General features: G+C 46.3%; 1 protein-coding gene across 1 annotated transcript in view; it reads right to left on the reverse strand.

The window, feature by feature from the left end:
- Window positions 1-2,285: 2,285 nt before the first annotated feature.
- The window catches only part of HPSE (heparanase), a 15,652-nt gene continuing 9,996 nt past the window's right edge, over window positions 2,286-7,941 (reverse strand). The window contains exons 10-13 of the mRNA XM_009280271.2: window positions 7,305-7,419; window positions 5,311-5,429; window positions 5,010-5,156; window positions 2,286-4,286 (exon numbers count right to left, since the gene is read on the reverse strand). Coding sequence (XP_009278546.1) covers window positions 4,127-4,286; window positions 5,010-5,156; window positions 5,311-5,429; window positions 7,305-7,419 — 541 coding nt within the window. The 3' untranslated portion in view covers window positions 2,286-4,126. The remainder of the gene's footprint in view (window positions 4,287-5,009; window positions 5,157-5,310; window positions 5,430-7,304; window positions 7,420-7,941) is intronic.

Genomic DNA, 7,941 nt, shown 5'->3' on the forward strand with positions numbered 1-7,941 from the left:
AGCAGCCGTTTCCCCGTAGGTCGCGGGGCCCGGCAGGTACCAGCAGGAATCGGTCTGCCGTGGTGCTGGCGCAGGTACGGAGGACGGCAGGCGAGTCTCCTGGCATGGGATGTGAGGGAGGCTGGAGCTTCGCCTGCCGTCGGCTTTGAGCAGCGAATGCTGACAGAGCACCCGAGGGGGACCGATGGCAAAACAACAGAATGCACAGATTTAGTAACTTCTGTAATCTTTAGTTACAGTACCTCAGCACCTCACTAAAAGTATGTGTGCTGGTTTTACTACTAAATATCTTCAAGGTCTTCCATGCTATTTGTTGAAATCCAATAGGTGACTGTGTATCATCAAACATATCAAGATATATGTGTTCATGCGTCGGCATATGTCTCATCTCCCAAACCTCTCCAGACTGTAGTTAATAAAAATTTCTGATTTTATATATGGCCTTTGGATCTCTGTCCTCGTTCACTCAGTTCTCCCACCATCTTATATGAGTTATTGCATAAACCGGGGAGGTAGGAGAGCTTCGGACAAAGCCATAAAAGCTTTGCGTTGCATGGCATGGTTTCAGTGATAAAATGTCCCCAGATTTGCTGCTGAAAGATTTCTTGGAGAATTCGGTGTCCATGTAGTGTATAACTTCCGTCTCATTCCACACTTCCTTCGGCTTGAACAACTGACACACTGACAAAAACAAGGGAAACCATTTTGAACTTCAATTTCCCAAAATGTTGACTACCAGGAGAAAGTAAAAAACCAATGTGATGGAGAAGTGACTTTCACATTTTTCCATTCACTGTTTTAATGAGCAGTTCTCCACAGCAGTGAAACGATTTGCACAGGACCATGAAACAAACAGTTGCTCAACTCTCATGAAAGTGGGTTTTTTTTCTGAAATTTTTTTTTTTTGTGACCTTGGCTCTTTCACACTGGCAAGGTCAGTCATTGTGGACTTTATTCAGGTACAGACAAGTGCCCGAGGCGTGTTTGAACAGTGCATCCTGGAGAGCAGCGAGCAAGTCCTGGCAATGCGCGCCCACAGCCTTTGTGCCTGCTGTGTCCATAGGAACTCCGATACTCACCGGGTGGGCACAGACACTGTGGGCGGGGCTTTTTTATGTGTGATGTGGAAAACAAACCCTAGACCGTCTGCAGACAATTTTTAAGGAGCTCATGAAAGTAAAGCAGAAAAGCAAACTTCTTGTCACTAGGTTTATATTCACTATAAGGTGGCCTGGCCCCTCGCTGAAAAAAAATCTAGGGAATAGTACACTTCAGACTTTGAAAAAGCACCAAAAGCTGTTAAGGCCCCATTTTCTTGTTTGACTCAAATCTGAGTTGATGGTCAAATTGCCCCTGTTTCTAAGGAGATTATCAGTTTCCTTATTTTCACATACGTTAAATGATCTCCTATATAAAGGTTTCATAGTGCAATTTACTCCACCTTCCAGGAACTGATTTACAGTAAATCCAAGGTGGGTAATCCAAGCTCCAGAGTCAAAAATGCAAAAGTAAATTGGAACGTGTGTGAGGTATAATCGTTGTTCCCGGACTCAGATAAGTGTGTGTATATATGTTTTTTGACATTCAAGATTGAAACCCCAAGGTTTACAACATTCACACAGGGGAAAAAAGCCCTTGAGATAAGGTGCCCGTGGGGCAGGCGTTGCTGCTGCAGATGGGTCCTGCGAGGGCGATGTTCGCCTCTGGTTCTGACCGTACCTGTCTTGGTGTACCGGGATCCAGTGTCTCATTTCCTATGCTCCTGTCCCTCCTGCTTTGTTTGTACAGACCTAACAGTAGCTATCAGCTTAATATACACCACTTTGTAAAGAGAAGTCATCTGGGGGTGTGTAGAGCTTTTTAAGTTGAAAGCAGTTATGTGAGCTGTAAATCATACCTCTCCCCACCCTGCCGTGTGAAGAACCAGGCCGTGTGCTCAGAGAAGGAGGTGTGGCTGGGAGGTAAAGCCAGAGCAGCTGTCATTTGCGCACCCGGACATGCCTGTACCCCTCCCAGTAGTTCCTGCGTGCTGATCATCAGCCCGTGTATTGTGTCTGAGTTAGACAGCGGGGTGGAGGGCTTCTGAACTGGTGGTCAGCTATAATTGCAACACACCAACCTGGATATGATTTCTTTCATTTTTACTTACTTGGGTACTCTTATTGGGAATCACACAAAGCACAGATGATGTATGACCAAATGTAGGGAGTTTCGTGGTATCATTATGCCAATAAGCAGTCTTAAAAAAAAGGAAGATTGCCAAAAGCTGGTATAAATCGCTTTAATTAAAATCTTCAAATATAAAAGTCACAAGCATTGGAATAAACAGAACTATTAGAAAAGTTCTAAAAAGAAGCTACCAGGCAAACAATAACTTTGATGTCTTAGTTGTAACTTATATTATTAGTATAATCATAATATATTATTACCTTTATGTTGACTGTATGTAAGACTTTCCACTCCATTTTACTCTCTCTTTACTTCTTGTATTGAACTTGGACAATGTAAACAAACTTAGCCTTCCTTATTCTCATTTCTGATCTATATTACCCCCTGATACATAACCCTTCACAGAATGCATCTGCGCTGTGGATGCAAACACTCCTTTGACACACTGAACTTAAATATAATTTTTTATTGTGCAATTTTTAATCACAGCTTCAAAAGTTTTTAAAGCCTTGTCATTAAAAAATATCCCCTCCCCCCCTGCCCTGCGTTGAAACCCCATGTAGCTGGTAGCATCCTTTTAAAGCTTAAAAAGGGAAATACAGTGGTGTGGTGTTGTTTTCCCCTGCTGTGCTCAAAATATCATAAGGCATTGACAGTGGCATGGGTTATATATCTTCAAGAAAAGTAGATGCAAACAAACATGTGCGGGAGACCACAGATATTCTCCAAGGTGTTTTGCTACCCTGCAGACCGGCAGCCCGCATGCCAGAGGAAAGTGGCCGGTGGCACACCGAACTGCAGCAGGGTGCGCGTGAGGAAGGCATGGCTGGGGAGAAAAGCCACTGCTGACACAGATTTCTGGCCAAAATGGCTGTTTCCCCAGTGGGAGGGATGTCAGCCTGGCCGGGCAGGTTTGTCCCCAGAATGCTCTAAGGCCACTGAAGTCCCTCTGATGGTTGAGGGGTGGGTGGTTTGCTCAGTCTCTTTACTCTCCTGTCTCCTCGAGAACAGAAGAGACCTGAGCGAGTTAGGGAGCGTAAAGCAGAGCTGCTCCTGCAGATAGGTTCAGGGAAGTCCTTTCCAGCTGAACCACCTGCGGGGTGGTGAAGGTTGAGTCATGAGCCCTCACCGTACAGCCCACTGGCCACGGAGGGTTTGCCGGGGCGCCTGTGGGTTCCTCTCCTTTCCTCCCAGGGACGAAGTGTGTGATGACAGAGGTAGACCACCCTGGCAGGAACAGCCTGCATTTTGTGTGTCAAAAACTCGCCTTTGGAAAGCATGTGGCCACAGCTCCATCTTGTGACTGAACTCTCCTAGCTTGGGAAAAATGTGCGGTGCTGCCCCAAATCCCATGAAGGACCTGGTTTCTTGGCAAGGCGTTTTCCCCTGTAGGCACCCCAACCTTGGTTTGCTTTTCATGTCCCCACCTTCCACCCCGAGATGCCCTCAGCAACTGCAACCCCTCCTTGGGCTTCCCCACACAGTGCAGGCAAAATCACAGCTGTACAGCTAAAATAAAATACCTGCTCATCCTTCCTGAAGGCAAGCTTTTGAAGGAACTGCTTTAAGAGCTGTGCTTGCAGAAATTAGAAGGAGAGGGGAGGTTGCAGTTCCTGGCTGGCAGTGCCCCCAGTGCAGCGTGAGAAGCTGACACAGCTCCGCGCATGGCATGGAGAAGGGCTCCAGGCTCGAGCACAGCAACCCAGGCTGGACTGAGAGCAAATCCAGCCCCTGCCTGGGCTAGCTCTACCTGGATAATTCTCCCGGGAGCTTAATGAGCATCTTTCACGTACTCAGCGGGACCTCATGTCTTCCCCAGCCCACAGATCATACCAGTGCCACCACATTTGCATCCCTTGCCAGAATTAAATCTCATGGTAGAAACGTGAATTTCTAGGATTAAACTTCCCTACTAGCCAAGTGCTTTACATTTATCCTGCACGCGTGTACTAACCATTTAAATGCAAGCAATAGCTTTGGCGTTTTTGATAACATAAAAGCCGTAAGAGAAGGCTGGAAGGCCAAGTACACTGCCGGGACCAAGGGGTTTTTCGATAAGCTCTGGCAGCATTTTGTCATCCACCATCCGTAGCACACGGCCATTTAGCTCAATAGACCTGGAGAGGGACAGAGAGATTGTTTGGGCAGCTGTGCTCTGTTTGCCATCGAGCACAAACAGCTCTGGACCTGAGTGTAAACATAAACTCAGCCCAAAGACAAACTAAACTTCCCTTGAGGGTTTATGAGTGTACACACACAGAGCATCTGCTGCACTCCCTCTGCAAGGACTCCTTTTAGAGTCGTAGCACAAGCAAGTTGAAAAGTACATGTTTCTTACTCTTCTAGTGAGGTTAACAGCAGAACAGGCTTTGAAAAGTACAAATTTTAATTGGTTTTTCTCCTGCAAATATTAAGATATCTTCTATGCCCACAGAGCAGATCCTTCCCATGCCGATGCATTAGTGGTAACAACAAAAGAAACCATACAAAGCCTGAACACGATGCTGTAAACCGGGAGCCAGCACCTGGGAAAGCAATATACCTGTGCTTGTGCAAAAGAAAAAGGACTTTAGCAGCCGGTCCAGATCCCTGAAACTTGCTAGGAAAAAGCTTCCCAATTAACATCAAACAAGCGTCCTTGTACCTTAGCAAGCTTTCAGCAGCCTGATTTTAGGAGACCTGATTTAACAGAAGTCAGACCTTGCTGAAAAAAAACCCAGATGACTGAATGGTAACCTCTTCCTCCCTGCCCCTTGCAAATGGAACAAGGTGAGGTTTTAGAGGCCATCTAACTCTACTGACAATCCTTTCTACAGAGACAGGAGGAACTGCACACTTACCTGGAAAGTATATTCTCTTTGCCACGAGGCAGTAAGAGGTACTGATCCACGTGCTTGCTTGATAAGTAATTCGGTAGCTGCAAATGTTGGGTAACATTGTAGAGGTTTAAGGCAAACAGCGTCACGTCCCCTTCTCTGTACTTTGGGCTGTAAGGCAAGAGAAGATGATGGCGGGGATCAGGAGAGAAAGAGGTTTCACAGAAATAACGTGCATCCTTGCACTGTCCCGAATTGCTTTTGTTGGCCTGGGGGTGGCTGTGGGCTCGGTTTCTGGGATATTTTGCCCTTTCTGGAGGCTTACTGGAGGGTGTTCGTGCAGTGGAGGTAGACACGGAGCTTCCTCTCGTCAGCTCCCACCAGGCTGACCTGCAGCACCTTGGTACCCACCAGCTTCTTGTAGAGCAGCGAGAGCCAGTAGTCCTGGGAGGCACAAAAACAGACGTAAGCACTTCTGTACATGCCAGGTACTCCACACGGTGCTTAATGTAACGTTCATGTTTCTGGTAATTTTTGGGGGAGGGTTCCCCATAATTTTTTGCTTTAGCAAGTTTTTCACCATATGTATTTAAATTCCCACTAACAGCATAGCTAAAGAGAAAACCCTGCCTCCAAGCTGCACAGCAGCTGTGTTTACATTACCTTAGAGTAATTTTCCCCTTCATATGCAAATCTCGGAGCTCCTTCTGTGGGGGAGAGACTGTCTGCATTTTGGAAACGCCCTTCCGCAGGGTACAGAGCACCTCAGGGCTGAATCCGCGGGGGATGAGCTGCCCCTCCTGCAGGAAAGCCTGTGCCCAATCCACAAGCACAATGCCGGGACGAAGCCCCCGCAACTTTTATGCCCTTCACTAACATCGTGCTTTTGAACAGGCCTCAGGATTAATTTCTGAACGCCAGCCAAGAGTAAATCCTCTGAAACCCCAGGACAATGCCCAAGAGCAGGGGTGATGCCCAGTGCAGACTCATTTTTTCCAGGTCTGCATTTTCTTGCATCTTGACCGCTACTTTTCATCTATGAAGTCTGTGACTGTACCAAAGAGAGCACGAGGTCTGTGCAAATGTGTTTGGGGAGTAGGAGGCCGCAGGCAGGATGCATTTTGCAGCATCACTTCTTTGAGTGCAGCCCCAGGGGAGGATGTGCTCCAGCTGGCAGGTTTCAGAGAGCTTCTCCCAGCTCATCTGTCTGTCTGTCTTTGAGGTTTTCCTGGAAGGAAAACTGTCCTGTTTCTTTCCTGACTCACCACGAGCCCGGGGAAGTGACTTTTCCTATCGGCCTGCATGCTCAGCCCCTTTGCAAGGAGGTGCAGCCTTCTGACACTGCTGTGCTTCTTCATTTCCATGCTAACTAAAACTGATGGACTGGGTTTGGATTTCCCTGCCTCTAAAGCATTATTAGCTTGATTATCATCTGTACTGTCTGTAGGTGAGGAACAAGGCACATCCTTTCAGTCCAAATTAAATCTGTTTTAAATGAGGGAATAAAAAGCCCAAAGCACCAAGCCTGACAATGCAGCCCCTGGCATAGGGACCAGCTGAACAGGCAGGACAGAAAAACCCGGTATGCTGGGTTTCTTCTCATATGGTCTCTATAACCTGTGAAAATCACAACTTGGAAGCAGAAAAATGAGAGGAAAGCTAAAAAGAAAGACGCTATCCTCTCAACCCAAGGTAAGCGCTACTAGCACAAAGAAACATGCTGTACATGCAAGAACAACGTATAGTTCAAATAATGATGTTTCATCACAGCAGAATGTTATTTCCTAATAAATCAAACTATAATAAATGCATGTTTTCATTTAATTCTCCTTCAGCCACTACTGAAGGCTAAATATGCTCATGACCTAAGAAATGCTTGAGTCTTGACTTCATGTTGTTTGGTTTTCACTTGGGATATAATTTATTATAATACCTTGTATCACTTCTGTTTAAAAGCTACTCATCACCCAGCTGAGGAGTACTCAAACCAAAACAGTCCATCCAGAAAAGCCTTGTGAATTCCAGAAGCGTCTGCATACAAATCAGAGCATCATGTCCCAGAAATCAGTCTCTGCTGTGCTGACGACTAGCTGCGTCCCTGCAGTTGCCGTAAATATCTTGTATCTATATATATATATAATACATGAACCCATAATGAAACATGAGCTAACTTCAGCTGCAAAGATAACTGCGACTATCCTACAAAATCTGTCGCTATCCTGCGTTGTTAAAATAGCTGACTTGTATCTCCACATCCAGTGTTGCCTGTGCAGAAATACATGCAGCATTCAGATGGTGTTAGCGGGGTTGCATACATACCGGCAAAGGCTCAAAGTTGGCATCCACCAGGTGATAGGTCCCTGCCCCAAAGAAAACCTGTCTCATCACCACGTCAATCCCCTGCCTGGCTGAAAGTCCGAGTTTGTCCAACCACCTGCCAAAAAATGAGGCAAACAACATGCAGATGAAATTGCTGACCTCAACTGTACACCATTGCCCCTCTCCAACCAGCTCGGGAAGTAGGAAAGCAAGAATTATGGCATGATGCTGACTTCCTTAATATCACACAACTAATTTCAATTCAAGTCTTGCATTGATTACCTTAAAAAATAATTTCAGACCACCTCTGGAGGTCTGAGTTGGTGGGAACAGTTGCTCCACTCCCCTGTTCGCAGGCGGTGGAAACCAGGAGCGGCAGCAGATGCTCCTGAACTAGCCAAGGGCCTGAAGGCTCAGAGAAGTCATCACACCAACAACAAGGTTGCCTGCCATTACCAGGCTTTGACTTGCTGGCCCACCAGGCCCTGATGAAAAGATCATGATGCCTTATAGGAGGGAAAAAAAATACATTGCAACCATGTTTTTTTAATTTTCTTAGTGTGAACCTCATGAGGTTTAACAAGGCCAAGTGCAAGGTCCTGCACCTGGGTCGGGGCAACCCCCACTATCAATACAG

This window comes from Aptenodytes forsteri, unplaced genomic scaffold (assembly GCF_000699145.1).
Source record: "Aptenodytes forsteri isolate BGI_AS27 unplaced genomic scaffold, ASM69914v1 Scaffold227, whole genome shotgun sequence".
Classification (NCBI taxonomy): domain Eukaryota; kingdom Metazoa; phylum Chordata; class Aves; order Sphenisciformes; family Spheniscidae; genus Aptenodytes; species Aptenodytes forsteri.